Source organism: Semicossyphus pulcher, unplaced genomic scaffold (assembly GCF_022749685.1).
Source record: "Semicossyphus pulcher isolate SPU_LCO1_2020_fin unplaced genomic scaffold, fSemPul1.0.p SCAF_5, whole genome shotgun sequence".
Lineage (NCBI taxonomy): Eukaryota > Metazoa > Chordata > Actinopteri > Labriformes > Labridae > Semicossyphus > Semicossyphus pulcher.
In genome coordinates, this window is record NW_027211726.1 from 7,588,859 (window position 1) to 7,610,192 (window position 21,334).

General features: G+C 41.6%; 1 protein-coding gene across 1 annotated transcript in view; it reads right to left on the bottom strand.

The window, feature by feature from the left end:
* The window catches only part of atp9b (ATPase phospholipid transporting 9B), a 46,543-nt gene that overhangs the window by 18,832 nt on the left and 6,377 nt on the right, over positions 1-21,334 (bottom strand). The window contains exons 3-14 of the mRNA XM_069681540.1: positions 20,843-20,993; positions 19,776-19,889; positions 18,368-18,476; positions 17,689-17,747; positions 16,339-16,390; positions 14,573-14,667; positions 12,803-12,883; positions 10,765-10,840; positions 8,722-8,798; positions 2,777-2,937; positions 2,369-2,511; positions 1,091-1,203 (exon numbers count right to left, since the gene is read on the bottom strand). Coding sequence (XP_069537641.1) covers positions 1,091-1,203; positions 2,369-2,511; positions 2,777-2,937; positions 8,722-8,798; positions 10,765-10,840; positions 12,803-12,883; positions 14,573-14,667; positions 16,339-16,390; positions 17,689-17,747; positions 18,368-18,476; positions 19,776-19,889; positions 20,843-20,993 — 1,231 coding nt within the window. The remainder of the gene's footprint in view (positions 1-1,090; positions 1,204-2,368; positions 2,512-2,776; positions 2,938-8,721; positions 8,799-10,764; positions 10,841-12,802; positions 12,884-14,572; positions 14,668-16,338; positions 16,391-17,688; positions 17,748-18,367; positions 18,477-19,775; positions 19,890-20,842; positions 20,994-21,334) is intronic.

The following is a 21,334-nucleotide window of genomic DNA, read 5'->3' on the forward strand; positions in this document are numbered from 1 at the left end:
ATCAGCTGCTCTGCTTCGTCTGCTCAGCTCTAAACAGACGAGTCATTTTTCATTAGCCGAGATTACACACGAGGGTGTGGGGCAGATGGTTTCAGAGTCGAGCAGCTGTTTGGAGCCGGCTGAGTAAGAACAATATCATCCTGTCAAGACTGCAGCCAGATCTGAGCCACCCAGCGAGGGAAACACTCGCTTACAGTACGACGAGTCGCTCAGGGACGCCGCGTGATGAATGAACAATATGGCTTCTTTCCTGGAAAATGTTTCCTTAGTTTAATATGAAAATGGATTAAACGGATCTACAGGGAGGGGAAGGAGTGAGCGGGAGATACATGGAGTGAAATATGGAACATCCTTGGATTTCAGTTCATCCGCTCCACTATTGGAGTGACAAGTTTTAGTCGAGTGTTACACAATGGATTAGTCAGTTGAAAGTCTCTTTAAAGCAGGCCTGTTGTGTGTGATTTATTTACTTATAGCTTTGTGTACCTGATAAACAAGTCACAGAGTGTTTAAATTACAATCAGCGGGCATTTGTCTTTAAGGAAAACTCGGAAATTCTCATGTTCATGTTTCTCAGATGTGAGGATTAAGAGATTTTGTGTTTTGTGTCACTTTGTAAACGTAACATCTTTGAGGTTTTGTCAAGACGAAACAATCCATCCATCCATTTTCCTCTGCTTATCCAGGGTCGGCAAGCAAGTTAGCCCAGGCGTCCCTCTCCCTAGCAATATTTTCCAGCTCCTCCTGGGGGATCCCGAGGCGTTCCCAGGCCAGGTGGGATATATAATCCCTCCAGTGGGCTCTGGGTCTGCCCCGGGGTCTCCTCCCAGTTGAACGTGCCTGGAGAACCTCTAAAGGGAGGGGCCCAGGAGGCATCCTAATCAGATGCCTGAAACATTTCAACTGGCTTCCTTTCGATGCGACGGAGTAAAGGAACAAGACATTTGGAAACTTCGCTCGGAATCTGGGAACCTTTTTTCCTGATATTTTTTTATTTTAAAAAAAATTATAAAGGACATAATCTCAGCAGTTTAATCTCTAATAGATGTATTCTTATGGACAGTCCATCTAAATAAGCGATCAATCTTACCTGTGCATATGACTGGATTATGTGGCTCTGTATCTCATCCATGGTGTCGGTGCCATAGGACACTGTTCCCAAGTGCAGCCGCTTGAAGACCATTTCATTCTGTGTCAGGGTGCCTGCATTTAAGAAGACCAGTTAAGATGTTACTGACAGAATGAATGATTCATTTGTGTTACTATGAGAGCAAAAATCTAAAGTATAAAGTGAGCCTGGATCCGCTTTTGTAACTGTCGTATAAAAGCAATATCACATGAAAGGTTGTGATGTTCTGAACATCATCACGGCTGTGAGTCGGTCGTAGCAGTTAATCACATATTGCCTGAATATTTAAAGATCTTTAACATCATGGAGGACAAATGTTTTTCTTTCAGTGCCTGGGTGCTCTCTGACGACTGCATTAGTCATGCGCCCTGCAGAGTGCCGTGACCTCATGTCATTGCTAATATGGAGGGCATGTCCTCACTCTGCAACAAGACACAACATTGCAGACAAAATAAGTGAATGTTTTGACACTTAAAAAACTAAAACTTCCACAAAGGACGGTTTTGTTTAAAGCATGCTGGTAGCTAAAGTGAGTGCTGATGGAGCATCAAGCAGATTAGACGACATCCAACTTCAAAACATGAAAGCCACAGGGTTAACCAATTCTACTGCATTGATTGCTTGTTCTTCTTCCCATGTGCTTTAACTATCAACCAGGACAAATGGCCTCCACAGCTAATCTATTCCTACCTAGATCAGCAGGGCGAGACAAAGAAGCATGTTGGGACCACCGCAGGAGTCCATCACTCTGACACGCTGTCGAGCATTAGCAAAGAGCGGCTATTTGTTAGAAGAGAAACAAGACATGACTGAAGGAGCTAAAGGAGGACTGGATAACACCTGGATTTAAGGAGGTATTTTTGAGCTTTTTTGTTTCACTCAATGTCGATTGATCAGGCAAGTTTTCATTTTAATTATTATTGAACTGCAAAATAATGTATCAGTATTTTATGGTTAGTGTTTTGCAATGTTGAGCAACCGACTCTTGGCCTGTTATTTTAGCTCCTGAAGTTTGAGGCGAGCTGTTGTGATTATTGTGTATTTACTGGATTTATTACCTTATTTCATTATATCGTGTGCTTCTCTTTATCCTAAATTATTTATTGTTAAACATGAAAACAATAATCCACCTTATAAACATACATTTTTGTGAATTAAAATAAATTATAATTTGCTTTGACTTAAGTACCAAAAACATACTGCGAATGTAAACTTTCCTCAGGATGCTTGGAAACCTACCGGTCTTGTCGGTGAGCAGATAAACCAGCCGGCCCAGCTCCTCTGGGATGGTGCTCGTTCTCACAACGGTGCCGGGGATGTTTTCGTCTTTCATGATCATCCAACCGTACGCCGACTTCCCCATGTCCAGGTTTACACGCAAACTACACAGTGGAAAAACAAAAATGTTACTTATCACCGAAGAAACAACAGAGGAAATTAAACAGAAACAAAAACTGACACAAATTGGATTAAAAGGTCTTGTATGCTTTTAAAAGTGTCTTGTAGAGTGTAAAAACTGGGAAAGGTAGCAGCTCTGTAGCTTGTTTTTTAAAGCTGGGATGAAGGATTTCTTATTCATTTTCTGTGTTTATTTTTTCCTTGTTGAGACCAAATGTTATTGGTGAAAAAAAACAAAAAACAAAGTACCTGATGGGGATGATGTAAGAGAAAAGCACGACGAATCGGAAAAGGTTTCGGAACCAAGGACCCACAAACCCCTGCAGCGCTACCATGACGATTGACAGAACCACCTGGGCCAGGAACAGGGCTTTGGTGAGGCGGTTCAGCTCCAGGTCGAGTAGACCAACCTGTAGGAACAAGAGGTCAGAGGTCAAAACAGCAGGTATTTCCATCACCGTCTTACTCATTTTAGGTTAGAGCATTTAATTATATATTTGCACGGGTGCTGGGCGGTATTTCACAGTATATCACTTCATTTTTTTTTCATGCCCGGGTCTTTTATACAGGTTTATAGCAAAGGTGGCCAATATGACCTAAAATGTATATCACAGTATTGTATGGTATTACAAAATAAAAAGGTACTCTACTTAAAACATGATTCTAACTCTTTTTGTTAATGTAAAGGAACACATCAATGTGTTTTCATGTACATATAAACATTATACTTCATATTATTTGGGACTTTAAAGTCTATTTTATATTTTAAAAACAAACATCCTCCTACTTTTACCACACTTGGTTCAGCGACTAAAAATAGACTTGTGGGCTGCAGCTGGGTTAATTGTCATCTACCGTTGCTAACGGTGTTCAAATGTATGTTTAATCAGCGTGAGCAGCCCCGTGACGGTAACATTAGGAAGTAGGATGCGTGAGTTTCGTTTCCAGTCGCCAAACGCACAACCGTGTGCGCGCAGCAGGTGAAGCCGCTAAAAGTAAACACTCCACCGCACCTCTGCTCCGTGAACGGTTCGTTCATGTGGCAACAGCGTTAAACGACACCGGGGCAAGGTTCCTCTGATAATGCGCGTCTGACTCCATCATCCCACATTATATATGACGGCTAAAGTGGCGCGTGCATGTTTACAGGCAAGTGACATGCAGAGCGTCAGGTCTCTGTGCGGAAGAGATGGACGATGTGATATCAGACAGACCTTTCCTGTAGATAAGTTATGGAACACGTGTACGAAAACCAAAATGTTTCTGTTTATCACGGTATTGACGGTATTGGAAAATCCACGTCGTGGCAGAATGTGGCAGATCATGACACCGCGGTGTGAAACCGGTTTACCACCCACCCCTTATTCGCACTCTGCTTCTATAGCTTGAGGAAGTTATGTTTTCCATCAGTGGGAATCACATCCTTCATAAAGTCATGATATTAAGTCCAGACTGGAGATTTGTGTTAAGCATCTTATTTGTTGTCCGACATCTTAAACTGGAGAAGACTCTTTGTAACTTGCCCATCTGCTCCCGAAGCCGTACAATATGCTACACAGGGAGAATAAAACAAAGCCAATGAAAGACATTCTCGGCTGCAGGCTTTTATCATGCAAACCGAGTGTTCCACATAAATACGTTTATTGGTGGCTCTATTTCGCTGTAAACTACAAGCTGCATTAATTTTGCATGCTGAAGTAATGTCCCTGAATGCAACAGAAGGTCAAAAGGCCTCAAAAATAAATAAAGTTCCCATATTGAGATGAAAAAAAAAACGACAGAAAAGGGGTCAGAGTTGTCTTTTATTTTTCGAGTGTATCTCCCAGCCAATGGAGCATGTGGGAAAAAGATGTCAAATAAAGAAGTGCCCTTCCCCTTTCTGGCAGCGCTCACAGCAAAGCCCTGTACACAGAGGGCTTTCTTCTGATGCACCACGCTTACAAAAACAGCAGAACATAACATCTCTCCTCCCTCAAATAAAGGAGCTGCTCTGAAAAGGAGGGGAGGGGGGCGAGCACGTATAAAAAGCAGCGAAATTCCTCCAGAGCCTAAACCCCCACCAGGCCCATTCCCCTGAGGACTGGGAGAGCAGGGAGACCAGTGTGACTGATTTATCAGTCGCTGTTAAACTCCCAGTAGCAGAGAGCGGAGAAGGGAAGAGTAAAGGGAGCCACTGAGTGAGTGGGCGGGTGGGTATCTCCCCACCCCACTGCCTCACTACATGGTTCATGGTTGAGCTATTGAGAAAAATAGGGGGTTTGGGTGGATTAAAATGAAGAAAAATTAAGACAGAGAGCACAGTGCATGCCTGAGAAGCAAAGGATCCCCTTCTGCTGGAACAATGGCTGCTCCAAATTTTTTCAAGCTTTGCCGGGGATCAGATGAAGTCATTATTCATTCAGTCAAGGGAAGGGGGGGAGAGGGACTCAATTACCTCAACCTAAAGATGCTATCAATGAATAAAAAAGTGCATATTTTACTCCATTCATCTCCAAGCCATTAAAAGTGAAAGGAATGATTCGATCTGCCTGTGTGGCTTGTTTTTTAAGCATGTGTGTGAAATGTGATGAAGGATTGCAGCCCCGGGGACATGAATATTCATCGAGTTCAAAGCAAAGAATATCGGGACTTCAGTCTGGAAGAAGTCTACTGTTCCGCTTTGTGACACCAGCAAGGCAAGGAAGTCTGGAGAGTGAACTGAAACTGGTTCTTGCCTTCTTTTTAATTCTGTTTTTTCTTCCCTCACTTGTTGATAGTTGAAAACCTCAGTAGAAAAGATGGCAGGCTGTGAACTTAACAAAACAAGTCTCAAAATGTCCCCTAACTTTTTATTGTTCACAGGGTTTTTCCCTGGAGCTGAATCACCCGCAGAGGTCTGCTCCTCTTCATAACTTACGAACCCTGTTATTAAAACTGGAAAAAACACACAAAGCAGTTTCACATGAAAATTGTTGCTCTGACGCTCGCATTCATCCGACACATTAAATCAGGAGGGTCTGCGAGCAACTTGTTTTATGGTGCTCAGCTTGATTTGGGTTGAAATTAGTCATCATTGTTCTGAGGTTACCCCAGAGACAAAATTCCAACCTCTCCTGAAAACAAAAAGACCAGGTAGAGAGGGACGATGACGTGACTTGAAAGAATAATATATAGGCGGTCGCCACGTTCTGGGGGGCGCTGGCTTGAGCCTCAAAAGTTTTTAATGTTAAATTCAAGCCGACTGAAAAACTGACACCTTCACTCCAACCTCTCTCTCTGCTCCGCTCGCATTAACCGTCACTCTGCCGCTCTCTCTCTCTTACTTGCTCAACCACTCACTCAGTGCGCACTTCCCGACACAAGTTACAACGAGAGGAGAGGAGAGATGCGTTCAGGTCCAGGTGGAAAACCTCGTACATATTATGCATGTTCTGTTGTTTAATTAGCTGGCTCTACTCGTCTAATCACACGGACAGAGAGGAAAAGAGGGACAGCAGCATGTAATGGAGAAAGAGAGAGAGGAGAAGTGCAGCACTACAATGCATAAACTCTATCTGAGAATGTGTAGTGGTTATCTATGAAGCACCTTTAATATCACAATAAACTAATGGCAACAAATTCATTTCACATTTTTCCAACTCTAGTCAAATGTTAAATAAAAGCAGTTGAGGTACACATCTTTTACATTTTCAATGGTGACTTTGAATGTTAATAAAGAGTGCAGAAAATTGCATCAAAATAAAGCTGACTGGCGTCTAAGGCCCCCGAATGTCTTTATATCCCAACACATTGACGTAAGCTCGATCTTTATCACAATATCATACTAATAATCTCGTCTCTTCTGGATGGCTGTGTGGCACAATGGTATTCAATATATAAAAAAATTACATTATACTATTTGTAATTGTAAGGGCGTCAAATTCTGAACCCGCCTAGGGCGCCAAAACTGCCAGAGCCGGCCGTGCTAGCTTGAAATCGTTGAACACACGGTAGAGACTTGATGTTGGTGGTAAAACATGAGACTCATATAGAGGATAAAGGACTGTGGTGTTGAATAGACAAAGCTTTGACGAGACTCGAATGAGAAACCTCTGAGTCAGTACCAGTTTGAGAGACGTGTGAGGAGAGCAGAATATTGAGACTTGGATATGTGCTTCAAAAGAACAATCTTTATTGAAGCGCAGCCTCTTGTCAGTGACATTGTTCCGTCTCTTTGCTCAGACGCAGGTCCGTCTAACAACACTGAGACAAAGAGTGAATCTATGTCTGACGTGCTGTCAGATTGATCAAGTGCAGGCTTTGTCCTGGCCCGTGTCACAACAGATTATATGAGGCCAAAACGTTCCTGCGACTTCAGCCACACTGTATCGACTTTCTCCCCCAATCTCCAGGCCACATATTGGCACTTCTGACATCATCTCCTTGAAATATTGAATTCCTCTCAACTGTCGAGCTTACACAAAACAGTGGTCCTCGCCGTTCGACCGGCCACATCAGCGTTCTTAATAAAAGACACCGGTGTCAAAACTGTGCCGCAGCAGGAAAAAGCCATGTTGTGCCAGGGAGAGCTTTAGTGCTGCAGACAGTTGTAGGTGATAACTTTGTGTGTAAAAGTCACTGAAAACAAACACCGCTGATTTCCTGCCTTTATCAGTCGACCTGTGTCTATCCAGCTCCGCCATCCTTCAGGTGAAATCTTATATTTAGACTCAAAATTTCATTAATCTCCTCAATCTGGGGACAAAACGCTCGATGGGGATTCTGTGGGATTAACTTCCAGCTGAAAATGTCATTTAAATCCTCGCTTAGTTAATTTCCCTTTTGGTTAATTAGCAGCTGGCGCTGACCTTTTGCATTGACAGGTCCAACTTTATCTAGAAAGTCAAGGTTAAAAAAGCACCTCGCCAAAGTGATTGATTAGTGATTAGAGGCAGGGGAGGGACGATGGCGTGAGGGGAACCTGGAGCAGATGTTACTGTGAGTGAGGTGCTTTATGTTTATGCTTGCATCACCTGACAAGACTTTTAGATTTTAAAGTTTATCAATGCTTTGGGTTTTTTTCATCTTTGCCAAAATATTGTATATAATTGTAAATAAGTTCTGTCACAAAATTAGTGCAGAAAGAAAAAAAACACTCTAAAGTGTGTACAAGTGTGTTTTCATGTAAATGTAAAAATGTAAAAATGTAAAAATACCGCCAAAACAACAAATTAACCAGCAACTGTTTGGGTAATAGAGTCTTTAAGCATATATACAAAATTACCTAAATGCAGCTTTTCGATTTTGAATATCGGCTGCTTTTCTTTGTATGATGTGATAATAAATGAAATATTATTTCCTCTTGGACAGTTAGTTAAAGAGAGTAAAGCATTTGAAGTTGTCTTCTCGGGTTTTAGTAAATTGTTGACATTTATTACAAGACGTACAAATCTTTTGTTCTAAAAAAATAGCTAAAATTACCCATACATTAAAAATCTGCAAACAAAAAAACCACAGCCTGTATAAAAAGATGGACGACATGACAGCTCCCTAAAAGTGAAGCCAAACCCTCTCTATCGCCCCCTGCTGACTGGCTGCAGTATCGGTCATAAAGCCCGCCTCCTCCATGTTAACAGATGGGACATGAGTCAAACTATAAAATCAAAATACACGTCAAATACATTTTTCTCAAACATGGTTTCTGTCATTATAGTTAGATCTTATCATGCTGATTTATGTCCAAGTGTTAATTTTTATGACAAGTTTACTTTTAATTAGTTATTTGATTCTGTAAAAAGGATGATTGACAGCTCTGCTGACAAATACGGCTCCTGCAGCCGATCTGTTTCTGAGTAGCAGAGTGGAGGAAGAACGTAGAGAGGAGACATAACTAAAACAATCAGTACAGTCATTGAAGTTTACATATCTGTGAACGTCTGCTTCAGACCAACACAAGAAGCTGTTAAACACGCCGACGTGCTGGATCCTTAACATTTTTTCGTTAAGTTAAATGTGTGTTTTGGTTAGCCGAAGTAGCCGATCTCTACTGCACAGCTCTGGCTCCAAATGACGTCACCAGCTCAAGATGGCAGCACCTGTCACGGGGCTATTTTGGCTTAAATTTTTCTACAGTGAGAGCAGATGGAGACACGTCCTCCATCTTTATATACAGTTGATGCAAAAAACAAATAACACATCACAAATGTTTTTCCTGCAGAAACACAAAAAGTATTCACCTTGTTCTTGGCGTAGGACGTGTTCAGTACGCTTCTGGTCTCTTTGCCTGTGTAGATCACCACCCCGATCACCGTGCCTGCCAAGCAGAGAGACAAGGAAAGTAATGCTGCTCATTAACTGCACCCCACCCCCAACATCCCACACACACACACACAGAGGCAAAAACATCCGTGTGCACACTCGTCTTGGTCAAGTAAGATGAACTGCATGAGAGGAAACACAATAAGGCTGAGCTGAGGCAGTTTTGTCTCGTTGCCACTCAGGCCAACAGACAGGAGTTTAATACGTTTAGGCTCTCAGGGCCTTCAGCACCCTATGGAAGCTCATAAAACCTGATCAATACGCTGCCATCTTTATTTGCCAATTCATTACGGTGGCCTTATTACAGAGGATTAATGAGTCATTAATATTAAATGAGCTTAATGGGAGAGCAGAGGCAATAATAAAACTAAATACTGCCCCGGAAATCCCCAAACTATAAAAATGGTGAGAAAGTTTAAAGCAAAACAAGGAAGTGAAGAGAGGAAGAGAGGAAGAGAAAGAGTCCGACAGCTTCAGGAGCGGAGGGGATGAATGTGATGAATCGCTCTCAGTGACTTCGAACTTCAGAAATATTGAGCCATGTGACAAATGGTGTGTGGCTCAGCATGCAGAGGGGCTTCAATTTGAATATGCGAGCCACTAATTCACTTGTCACAGCTGGATGGGAGAGTATAAGAGAGTGAATACACGCGGTGATCCGGCCCAGTTCAAGCGCCCAGAATGCCACTGCAGAGGGATGAAGTGTCTGTCAGGAAGAAGCTTGCAGGGAACAATGACATTCCCAAGCAGAAGATGATGTAAGGGGTCTAAGTCAGGCTTTTTGTGTGTGTGTGTGTGTGTGCGTGTGTGCGTGTGTGTGTTCGTTCTTCTGGTCAAGGTCAGGCCGGAGGGGAGAGCAACACCGCAAATCAATGGTGTAGGCATCACTGAGAGCGTCACAAACACTCTCAACTGACACAACCGCTTCTGTGGGGAATCGCTGAGATGGAGCGAGGGAGGATTACCTCAACTGTGGCTTTTCTCTGAGTTCTTCAAACAAGCACACAAGTGGTATCAAATCAAACACCCTCAAGGCTTCATGCCATGAATCCTCCACGCAACACGACCTGGGTAAAAGACCAACCAGAAGCACTGAGCTCATGAAGTAAACGATGAGCAGGAATTATATTAGTGGCTCCTCTTGTTGCACAAGTTTTGTACAAAATTCTAGTCTGCATTTGCATTTATTTTAATATAAGTTTTACTCTACTGATCCACAGTAACCCTGCTGCATGCCACTACGGTGGTCAAAGGGAATCGGGCTCCTCAACAAGGGCTCCTCTCTGGGCTTGAACTCGGGTTGTTGAGGTTACAAACATTCCCCGCTCTTTTGTCCATCTTTTCTTTATTTGTGTAGCGGTGTCAAGTAGTGGTTGAGTCCCAGAATGACAGACGATTCAAGACGCAGAATAAGCATAACATAGAAATTGTGCATGAAAACAAACCTTCTGGTGAAGAGAGAGAGTATTTTAATGCAGTCTGAGTTTTAAAATGACGCATTAGAATACAGAGGTTTAAAAACACCTTTATCACCAAGAATATGCATCCTTGGAGACCAAACAGAATTGTCCAATATAACAAAATATGACTCTGCAGTGATAAAGGTAGGGCTCCTCAGATTATGAAGAAGTGCATTCTCTCCAGATCTTAAAAAATGGATGGAAATTATGTCAGAAATAATATGTAATGAACAGATGTTAGCTAGAATCAATGATGAAGGGGAGATCTTTGAAAGGTCATGGGTCATTTTCTCACTCATAGCGTCCCTGAGACACTGTGACGATCTGGCTGAATTGCTGTTATTGCTAAATGTTTCTTTATTTTGGCTGTTTTGTTCGTGCAAATTTATCCCACCCTTTGAATATTTCCTGACTGAAAGTTATGACACTGTCGGTTTCTATATCTTTAAATAAATAAAAACTTTAATAACAAATAAATAAATAAAAGTTGTTTTAACTTACCAGATGCAACAACTGTGCTGGCCCAAAGAGTGTTTTCAATACTGAGACTCTCGTGGATCTGTGGATCGGTGTCTTCCTGCAGGGGAATGAAAAAGAAAGATGGCTGCAAATTTTAGTTTCAGAAACTTCTGAGTCACCAAAAAGACACCTGCTGGAAAGAAATACCTCAACATTGTGAATTTATTCCTGCAATTATCCAACCTCTAATTCGTAATGTTCAGTGTAGCCCTCGGGCAAATACAAAAAATAAAACCGGGACTATGAAGCCATGAATTCTACTTCCAGAACGACCGCTCATTTATTAGTACTTTCAATTTACAATATAACTTTTCAAATCATCATGTACCATCACATTTTTATCTCATGCATCTTAACAGTCATCTTCTCGTGCAATACAATGTTTTTCATTACTTCTGTCAATGTTAGATCACCACCCCGATCGCCGTGCCACCATTACTTTGTTTACTCTCACTTTAAGCCTAATTCTGTAAATATCTTATTCTACTATTGTTATTAGATTAGGTACTGCCTCTTGGCATTTAACCTCTATACACTGTATATTGTATATTTCAGTTCATTACTTGTTTTCTCAACTTTGGAGCAATATGACACAAGAATTTCCTTCAGGATTAATAAAGTTGTTTCGTATCTTAAGACAGAAACAATTGATGCCTTAAAAAGTAAATTTTTATCAATAATTAAATGAAAAATAGAACTGAAAGTGATTCAGGCTTTTTATTTTACTTGATTTCAATTTTCATGCCGCAAAAAATAATTACACTAAATAAAAAGTAGAGGGTGAAATGTTTTCCACCATAAAGCAGCTCTGTTGTAATTATATTGCAGTTATTTGGTTCGAAGTATATATTCTGTGATGTTTGTTTTTACACGGAGCAGTTAAATGTGTTTGTCTTTTCTTCCCCGTTTCGGACAAAACACTTCATCAAGGACATTAGAATTGCCCTGAAAACAAAGGAACAGCACTGAGCAACATGAGCTCAGTCCGTGTATATCCAGCCTGGCTGGGCTCTGCTGTGCGATTAATTCTCACAAGCACCTGACACAGTTGTGCAGACTGTAGCAATACAGTAGTCCCTTCATCAATACTTTCTCTAGATTTGGCATGGCGATAGAGGCTCCTTTTTAAAGAACAGTATAGAGTGCACATAGATGAGATTTCAGTGATAAATAAGCCCCTGGAGAGCCTCTTGTTACACCCTGCCCGTTTTACCCTCTCTTAAATAAAGACCAAAGCTGAAAACGGCTCGAGTCAGGAGTGCAGAGTCAAGGCTCCAGTTTCGGCTCGAGTTGCCTCTCTGATATGATAATTATGATACCTAAGCAGCCACATCCTGTCAAACCACTCAAACATGGGAAGAGGTGCATAAAAAATAAATGTCAGGCAGCAGAAAGCTTGACCGCTCTGACATTGGCATCAAACTCCGGTGTTCATAACTGCAGAGGGCTTCAATGAGGACCGCAGAAACAAAGCCACCATATCCGTCTCGAGGAGGGAAGAAAAAAGGAAAAACCCTCATAAATAGGTAAGTTCATTTGCTGCGGATCTGTGGGAACCCATTTTTTTCCCATCCTGCTCGGACTAAAAGCACACGCTATGCAAAGGAAGGCCGCAGAGGATGAATGAGCGGAGGAAGTGCTCCCTCACTAAGCCTGGTGTGTGGCCAAGAGTGAAGACGGGCCACAAAGCCTCCCTTTGTACCGGAGCTCTCCTCTCTGTGGGGGCTGCGCTAATCTGCTATTAATAAAAAAAAAAAGAAAGAAAAAAAAAAAATCACTGAGCAACAGGCAAGACGGGATGGATGGAGCTGGAGCTGCGAGAACCTGCCTGTGATGTAAGAGGTACGCCTGCAGGAGATAACAACAGGCCCGGATGGACACACAAGCGCTCATTGTTGCCGCTTGTCAACACATTACAGTGATACACATCTTCACTGTCAATCCAGCTGCTATAGAGGAAAATCAGCAGGTGCTCGAGATTTGTTTAACAGCTTATAAATATGTCAACGAGCTACTGTACCCTTGTGAAGTTCCCCTCGAAGCTGTGGATGTCAAGCTGAGGCTTCTGGGCGTAGACGTAGGCGCTGATGGAGAAGAGATCCTGCGACAGAGAGGACAAATGTGGGAGAGTGAGGTGTAGAACAAGTCAGTTTTTACAACTACTAAATTCATATAAAACCACAGTTAGCTAACTTTTAATCTTCTATTGGCAGGACGAACATTATGAGAAGCAGAACTCACATTTTGACTTTAAAAAAGGACCTCCTGTGGGGATTTAAAGTGATAATCTCGAAGATTTTCCTTTAAATAAATGTCTGTTTAGTCGCTATCTTTCGCAGAATGAGGTAACACAATGGTGATTGAGCCTATGGCCCACTGATGAAAGCATTTGCAGTATTACAGACTGGGTGTCTGTGGCAACTTTCACGGAAAAAAATCACAAGAAGCGCCCAGTTAGTGACGCGTTTTCCATCAGCCAGCAGTGGTTGGTCTGCCAGAGAGGGTAGGCGGAGCTAAGCGGCTGCTTTTCCGCTCTCTGCAAGTGTTGCGAGTAAACAGTAATCTACTATGGCTGAACAAACAAAGAAAAGATGGATGACTACAGATACAACTTCAAAAATAAGTGAAAATCCAAAGAAAAGGAAACAAACTCGACGCTCAGATGAAGCAAACAGTCTAAAAAGGAAAGCGACTGTCAGCCAGGAAAATCAAGAGTTACAACCGGAGCCAACCGTGGACGTCACACATGCAGCACTGTCTGGATATCTGGGAAGTGTGCTCCCGCAATTACCATTAATCGCCACAGGTGGCGCCAAAGAGAACAAAACTGAGAATTAAGTGTCAAAACATGAACGTGAACTACTCTGCATTTTGTCCATTTTTCTCTCTTCTCCAAGTCTTTCTATAAATTCTGGGTACTAGGTTGGCCTGCACCCTCTTGTTTTAGATACATATTGGGTACTTAATGATAAACACAACAGAGGGTTTTAATGGAAGAACAGAAACAAACACGTGGAAGCTGTTTAACTATCAATAAAAAAATGACAGAACCTCAAAGAAGACATAATAAACAATGAACCACACGTCTTCAATCATCTGTTCCTCAGTCGTGCCAACAATTAAGACTGCAGCCTTTAGCCCGTCGAGCACCAAACAGCAGCCACCTTTTTCGCCTCAAGTGGAAGAAAATTGATTGTAAATATTAAATTATTCAGACAGGCGGCCTCTGCAGCAGCCTGGCGAACCCTCAGTCATGCTCAGATAGTGTTCTCCTGGTGAGAACACGGGCAGAGCGGTTAGAGGGGAGCAGGAAGATTATTTTACTGAACCCCCGGTGGAGAGTAGAGTTGCTGCAGCATTTAACAGAAGACGGCTCAGCTGCTCAGTAGAACGATGCATTCAAACGTAGACCCTTTGTTCAGACAAACTGGACTTTTTAAGTGATTAAGAGCAGACATACAGGATTAATAATGGTTCAAGTGAGGACAACTCCTGCTATCTTCAGGTATCTTGAAATCCAATATGGATGCCACAGCTCAATCATATAATGACTTGCTGAAACTTTAATTCTATGATCCCATTAAGTGGCAACAAAAAAAAAACATCAACTGGACTTAAATCTTAAGTGTTGAGTGTCGCCTCCGGTCAACGGTAGCTGCTGTCAGGTCCAGACTGTTCCCACTGTCTATCATCAGTGATTAGGTTTCCATCACAGCAGGTGAAGCAATGCTTTTAGTGCTACACTCATTCACTTATTCACAAGGTTCCCTACATCGTAATGTATCCGTACCCCCACTGCAGGTAGTCGCTGTGTGCAGCCAACAGCAACCTTTAGTTTCCAGTCTGTTTCTCCGTCCAGCTGATCCGTTCTGATGAAACAAGCACCTGAAGAAGAAGACAGAGACATGATCAGGGAGGATATGTAGCTATGCTAACTATGGGGTGTCCTTACCCTAGAACTGTGAGTAATTACCAAAGGAGTATCCAAGGTTAGCCACTTGAAACCCCTGATTCTGCTAAATGTACCTTAAAAGGGGGGGTATTATGCTAATTTCAAGCTTCATATTTCACTCTGTGATACCTGTGGAGTAGCTTAGCATAACTCACAGTTTAAAAAAAGTTATGATTTTTCTCACACTGGTGCTCTGTGCAGGCCCTCATACAGCCTCTGCCCGAAACGGCTCTGTCCCTTTAAGAAACCCCGCCCCTACAAGCCCACTTTCTTCTGATTGGCCAGCCCTCCGAAGCCTGTCGAGGGGCAGACCTCAGTTTTGAGGCTCGCCTCCTACCCTGTGTCCATGTTACAGAGTTGTCGGCAAAGAGTAAACTTCACTTTTTTCGATTTCAAACAAACATCTGCTGCATTCGTAACCAACTTGATGAGCAGAGCTGCTGGGTGGGCGTGTCCTTGAACTGTTCCAGGGGCAGGAGGTTCTGCTGTGTCTTGGGCAGATGCCCAAAAATATATAAATAAATATATATAATAGTTCCTCCACTTTGTGACATCACAAGTGTGAAACCTGGCGTTCACAGCAGCCTGCAGACTGAGCTGAAAAGCCTAGGAATTACTTCAACATACTTTCACCTACAGATTTGAAACTTCACCCACGTTTAGTCTGGACATCCAACATTGTAACATTACATGTCTTAAAATGTGAAACAGCAGAATACCCCCTCTTTAAGCGTTTAAAACAATGTCTTTATAATAAGCTGGCATATGTCAGGGCAGAACAAGCAGAGCAGAACATTGATCCAGAGCTTCTGTGGCTGCTGTGGACACAGAGAGGTCCGATAAACATTGAGCAGTGGTGACCTGTATTGATCTGAGGTAATATTACATATGAAACTGATGGATGAGAGCGACTATTTGACAGAGAGGGTAAAGGGCAGCTGTAAACCATCCCAGGAGGGTTAACTATGATGGAAAACATTAACACAAGGAGGATGATTCATGCTTTCCTTCTGCTGCGATGGCACTTCAGCTCCTCACACAACATCGCTGAGACGTGTGTGTATGAGTAGGTGAAAGACAAAGTAAAGATGGAGGTGTGTGTGTCTGTGTGTGTGTGTGTTTGTGTTTTAGAGGCATAAAGACATCAACAACTCCCTGCCAAGCATATTGGCACATGAAAGATTGATGGAAATGATGTCCTCTGAACATTTCCTCCCGATGCCCCTTATAAGAGCCGGGATCGGATGCAGCTCATTGATTAATTGGAATTTGCATCATCAGTCACCAGAAGAATGTGACATAAATCATATGAATCACAGGCTGCCTCGATCCGATGATGTCAAGGGACTGGAGGTGCGGGAAAAGTCACATTTCTCACCCAAATGATCTTGACACAGTTTGGTCGAGCGCCACGGGGCAAACAAAGTTCAACTGTAAGCTCCTCTGGTTTTCTGCATTTGGTTAAATCTATTGCAAGAATGTTTATCAAGATCATTTTCTTAATGTAAAACCATAATCAATCCAAGAGGTAGATTCGCTGCACATTATTTTTATGTTTACTCAACATCAACCTGATTTATATTTTTAAAGTTAGACCAGCTCACCAGTTTTCTCTGATGTTCTCAGGAATATCATGTCTGCAGGAATCCTTTGGTTCTACAAAGAGAAAGAAAACAGGAGTGTAAATGTCGATGTGTTATTGAGCACTGTGGCCAAAGCCCTTTAAACTGTCCTGAATTATTGAACAAGGTCGGCACCTTTAACATGTCTAACACAGTAATGGTGACTTGTTCACTTTCTAGCAGCATCTAGATTTCATGTGGGCGAAGCTGAAACTAAACATCACATGTTTAACATGTGAGAGGGAGTATTTTTAGTTTACAGTCACAGTGAAGCTAAGTAAGATTTTTATTTTATTTCATTAATTTTAAATTAAAAAAAGAAAAGAGATGAAACCGGCCACAGGAATCGTCTCTTTCTTTTTTTCCCTCTGTAAACAAGCCTACGTCAAATTTACTGGACTTCTTTCGCCAGATTAATTAATATGATACAGTTAGTCCTACGGATTGTGTGATTAGAGCCGCATCCCTAGCAATAGCCTGTTCTTCATAGCAACGGTTTATTTTTCATAGCAATGGTCTGTTTTTCATAGCAACGGTCTGTTCTTCATAGCAACGGCCTGTTCTTCATAGCAACGGCCTGTTCTTCATAGCAACGGTTTATTTTTCATAGCAACGGCCTGTTCTTCATAGCAACGGTTTATTTTTCATAGCAACGGTTTATTTTTCATAGCAACGGTCTGTTCTTCATAGCAACGGTCTGTTCTTCATAGCAACAGTCTGTTCTTCATAGCAACAGTCTGTTCTTCATAGCAACAGTCTGTTCTTCATAGCAAAGGTCTATTATCGAGAAATAGCAGACCTTGGAATGCCGTAATTAACTAATCAAAATCAAGTATTTTCCACAGCCGTGTAATAAACTCTGATAAAAACTATGCACTGTGCCTTCAGTAAATTCGATGTTCTTTAGAGTTCCTTCTTAACTATTTAAAGTTTTCTTTCAGAGACGGGGAGAATGTGTTTTACATGTTATGTGTGCATTACAAGACAAAGAGTAAAATTATATTGGATCAACTGAAGTAAGTGTTAAAGGTGTTAAAAAGGGTTTTAAAGTTAAGGTCAGCAACACATTTGTATGTAGTAAAACACACTATTTTAAACATACATTGCTTATTAATGGACCTGGTTATGATCAGCAAAATTAAGATAATTGAATTCCAAACTGCTCACTCAATAAAGTGATAACTCTGTTATAAATATACCATTAACATTTGACGTACCTCTACAGCAATTCCCACATAACTATTTGTGGCAGTAACATTTGTAGTAGAAAACTTTCTAAAACTGATGTTTTTAAAATATCTTCATGCAAAAGGTATCTACCAGAAACTTTACCTTCTCAACAATGATCAGGTCCCCAACTTGTATGTCTGAGCTCTTCACTTGAATTTTACCTGAGGAAAGAAAGAGGATGAATGAAGAACAAGACAGAGAGAAGAAACTTTACGTTAAATTTAGGAGATTTAAGGTTTTTTAAAAAGCTATGAAATAAAAAGCAGGTATTGATTTCTGTCTCTTGAAAATGACACTCACTCTTAAAACCACAAACCACTTTCTGCTACTATTCTTCTCTTTCTCTCTCACCTCCTCACAGATTGATTACCTCCAGCTTGATCATGTAATACCCTTCTGTTTTCACCTCTGCTCTGAGGCACAGACAAAATCAACGGCACTCGGGGTCACTCTCGATTATATTGCCTCAACATCCGCTACGACCCTTCTTCTTCTGTGCTCATAACTGAGTACATGCACATGAGCACATACAGAGTGTGAAAGCTACATCCTCAGTCACAGATACCACACTGGGGGATTTCACCACACATTCAACAAAGGGACAGATCATACAGTCCGAGAAACTGAGAGAGAAAAATCAATGCAATAACTGCAAGAAGAACGACTTCTGTTACGAGTGTAGATCCAGTGGAGAGCTGTTTCTAAACTGCAGATGAAGGTGACTGTAAACTTAAATATCTGTTATCATAATGTAAGCTAACAGTAAGTGTGGATCACTGACCTCGTACTGTGAGCTTGCTGTAGAGTTGAGAGTTCATCTCTTTGTCCCGTTGGTACCGTCGCACTTCATCCACAGCCTCTCGCACCATCGTAACAGCTAACACAAAACCCTGAACGACAGAAGAGGATGAAACTGATCAATACCAAAGGGAGATTTATATCAGAATCTTTAATGCAACACAAATACTTATTTTAATCAACTTCAGAAAATGAAAAAATATATATATACTGAATTTATTCAAAAAAGTATCAAAGATAGTCTACAGCAAGAGACTTTATTTTGACACTTGAATTGTGATATAAACTACACATATAATGTCTTTCAATATATATAACTGCAAAAAGATCCACAGAAATAAATGGTAAAAATAAATTAAGTACCATTCAGAAAACTACATCTATTGTCCCACACAAAATACGGCACCAACACCAACATGGCAGACTCTTTGGCACACTTCAATTCATGCTCCCAGGATGGATGATAAAGGCCGTTTTGAAGGTTTTGGTTAGTGTAAAACTTTTAGGTGTATACTGTTGTAATTACATAATTTCATTGTCTTTCACAGTTTTACAACAAAATGTGACTTTCTGGACTTGAAAATTGTCTCATAAGGGCCTGTGTCCACTAACAGCGTTTTTTGCGCTCAGTAGTCAGCGTGCTTCTCACTGGCGCTTACTGTTGCTAGGTTACTAAAGTTCTCTGGTGGCACTTCCGCTTCCCTCGGTAGTGATCATCAAGTCTGTTCGCTCTGTATGCTTCATATTTGCTTTTATTCAAGGAAAATTTACCAAGAAAACATAAAAATAATGTAAAGGAATCATGTCCAGACATTAGCAGCAGCTATAGACCTGGAGATTGTACCTTCGCCTTCACCTCTGTGATTTTGATTGGTCGGTGTGGGAGAAGCGACATTGACGAGCAAACCGGTGTTCCAAAGTGCAGCGACAAAAAACTGCCGACACTGAGGGCATTTTTGCTGAATACGCTGAACTGCAATGGTTTTGTATCGAAAATAGAAGCCGACAACGCAGGCCCTTAACTGACAAACTTTGCATGTGTGTAATTTAAAATTTGGGTGTTGCAACAGCACAAGACAAAGTAGCAGGGAGGTACAAATGGAAATAAAAATAGGAAAAAAAACAGGCAAAATAAGAGATAGTGGCTCATAGACCTCTCAGCGCCCGTAAGTAGAAGCCAGAAAAAGAATGATTGGTCCCTTGCCAAAGATTAACACACATTTATTTTCTAAAATAAGGTCTCATGATTTAAAAATCCCCTTCTGTTTGACCCCCATAACACTTATGAATACACAACATCTGTGGCTTAATCCAGGGCAGACATGCTTCAAATGACCAACATAAGTTTTATACAAATCCCAAGGACAGGGTGGAAACTGAAGAGTATTTACCAAAGGCGCCCAGTACGTGTACAAATATCCAATCTTCAGTGATGGCACAAACTGGGAGCACGCCACCACCAGGAAGTAGAGATTGAGGAAGAACTTGAACTGCTGGTAGAGAACCTGAGAGGGAGAAGAAGACAAGGATTCAGGGAGATGAGTGAACGCGTCAGCGGGGTGAGTCAGAGACGACGACAGCTGCCAAAGTACACAAAGAGGATTCAGCACCAGGCAGGCGGGATGGGTTACTGTACGAGATGAATACGATACGTGTTAATGCTGTTAACTTTACATTAACCTAATGGGAACTCTGACACTTTGAGAACTTCTGTTTCCAATGGCATTCATGGTGCCGATTCCTCAGTAACTTAGCACAATGTTGCTTTGCAGAATAAACATACAGCACAAGACAAACTGGACTGATGAGCACAATAACGATTGATAACAACAGGCCAACTTTGGTCACCTGCGACTTCCTGAGGACTCTTTGTTAATGGGCAATCCATCAACAGGGATCTCTTCGTACTCTATTCATCTAAGGTCAGATTTTGAATAATGTTTGCAATAATGAGAGTCTAGCTTCTAGTCACAGATTATCAGAGACAAAGGGATCAATGGACGATGCTCTACAGTTAATGAACCCCCTGACCTTTAGGGAAAAATGCACACTGCTAAACTCAATTTGTGTGCATTTAATAATTCAAAGTGGAGGGAGAACAGGGGCCGTTTGCTCACCATCTATGGGAATATCTACGTCTCTAATAGACAGTTGACATTTTATGGCCCGGGCCGAAGGCAGCCCTCTTAATCACGGCACTGTTTGGTTTTTAATAAGTAAGTCTGATGGATCCCCTACAGAGGAAACCGTTAACTTAAAGACAGAGCAGTTAACAATTAAATCCAGTGCACGCTGCTGTGCTTTACGCGCTGTTAATCTGCGAAAAGATCAACATATTTCAACTGGAGGACTGAGGGAACTATAAAAGTTAATAATAGTGGGAAAATCGTCAAAGATCAGAGCGTGAAATGTGAATTCTGTTACGTAACGAAACACATTTAACTCGAATCCTACTCACCCCAGGCACAAAGGTGAAGATGTTGTACTTCTGGTTTTTGATGGCGTTTTTCGGGTACTTCTCTTCACATTTCTCCGGGCAGCCGAGCCACACCGTCCTGGCCTTCAGCTCCTTCATCCTCCGACATATGTGGGCCAGACAGTCACAGCAGCTGAGAGAGGAAGAGGTCGACATGATTCAGTGTAAACACATTATATCCACCACATGCGACTAAATGTGAAGGGCTGCAACGACCACTTTCATTAACAATAATGCGCCAAATACATTAAATGACAGAATAAAGAAAAAGTCAGTCAGTCAATTTGGTAAGTCCAAATATTTTTCTGTTTTTAGTAAACCGAAAGCCTGTTTTCTTTTTATACAAGGACGAGATTGTTTGAAAGAGATTTATACTTAGATTCAAGATCAAGCATTGGTGAGTGTTTTGTGTCTTGCCTTCTGACGAGGAGTACAATTCTGAATATCCTGTATAGGAAAAAGTTCCGAAAAAGA